We start from the raw sequence: 1,261 nt of genomic DNA on the forward strand, positions 1-1,261 counted from the left end.
ACTGTTGGGGGTACTGGAGGCCTGGAGTTGAGAAACACTGGGTTAGAGCACGGTGCTGGTTGTGGGTTGGATTCGCCCCTCTCCTCCTGGTTTCTTACCTTTAGGAGCCAGGTTGAGCATGTCTCCAGCATTCAGTGAGAGCTCCTCCTCCGACGCAGCTGTGAAGTCATACTCCGCCCTGGCAACCACATGGTCATCCTCCCCACTAGCCCAGTTGGTGACTGCATAGGGATTAAATCAATCAAAATGTAATTATATAGTCCTTGTAGGGAATATTAATGAAGTAAAAAAAGACATCCTTTTGGTAAGGTGCTGACTAACGTAACAAACAAACAAATGTTGCACACTTCTCTTTCTTATGAGCATACACAGAGCCAGATTAGCAGTGTATGTTCAGATTAACCCTGACCCATCTGTTTGAGGTTGCGAAACTGTGGTTAACAGACAGGCAGTCAGAGAGACAAAGGATATACAGGAGAGCCCACACACAGACAGTAAGGGGCCTCACCGCTCTCCTCGGGCCCCTGGGCGGAGCTCAGTAGCTTCCAGATGAGATAGGGCCCTCCTAGGACCACYGCCAGGAAAAGGAAGATGGGCCACGACTTGACCYCTCCGGCTCTGGGGTCTTCCATRGCGGCTCCAGCKCCTCTGGTCGCCAGAACAGCTCCTTCACTGTCTGCCCACAGGTCCTCCACCTCACCGTCCCGCCTCAGCCCCAGCATCCTCTGTATGCGGCGGTACAGGTAGCGCAGGGTGCGCACCAGGGCAAAGGCCGACAGAACCTTGGTAAAGTGCATCCGTAACCGTGTCAGGTGGTTGGCTACATCCAGCACGGCTCGGAAGCTGTTGTAGACGGCCGAGAAGGTGGCGTCCATCATCATACTGACCGAGGTGAAGGCCTGGACGATGCTCTCGATGGACTGGAAGGCGCCACGGCTGCTCTCCTCTGCCTGTTGGACAAACCGACTGGGCGCCACGTCTTCACCACCGGTTTGGCCGAAGCGGCTGTAGCCCAGGCTCCCACCAAGMCCACCACCGAMCCCCCCTCCCATGCCATAGCCACCACTGTAGGGACTGTAGGGGCTGTATGCTCCACCGTAGAGGCTGGAGCTCCCATAGGGGTTGTGTGAGGAGCCAGGGAAGGAGCCGTAGGAGGGACGGTAGGACTGGATGGACTGGACAGGGCGAGGGGGGACGGGGGGCACCATGCGGGTCAAGACGGGAGGACCGGCGAGACCAGAGAGGCCAGAGGTGGAGGGAC

At 57.1% G+C, this 1,261-nt stretch overlaps 1 protein-coding gene across 1 annotated transcript; it reads right to left on the reverse strand.

Annotated features, from left to right (window-relative positions):
• Positions 1–12: 12 nt before the first annotated feature.
• LOC112080290 (peroxisomal membrane protein PEX13-like) lies at positions 13–1,255 on the reverse strand. The gene is made up of 2 exons (XM_024146024.1): positions 509–1,255; positions 13–221 (listed from the first exon to the last, which is right to left on the reverse strand). Exons 1-2 carry the CDS (start codon positions 1,206–1,208, stop codon positions 43–45), a joined length of 879 nt encoding a protein of 292 aa, XP_024001792.1. The 5' UTR covers positions 1,209–1,255; the 3' UTR covers positions 13–42.
• Between the last annotated feature and the right edge of the window lie 6 nt (positions 1,256–1,261).

The sequence above is a fragment of the Salvelinus sp. IW2-2015 genome, unplaced genomic scaffold (assembly GCF_002910315.2).
Source record: "Salvelinus sp. IW2-2015 unplaced genomic scaffold, ASM291031v2 Un_scaffold14823, whole genome shotgun sequence".
Taxonomy (NCBI): domain Eukaryota; kingdom Metazoa; phylum Chordata; class Actinopteri; order Salmoniformes; family Salmonidae; genus Salvelinus; species Salvelinus sp. IW2-2015.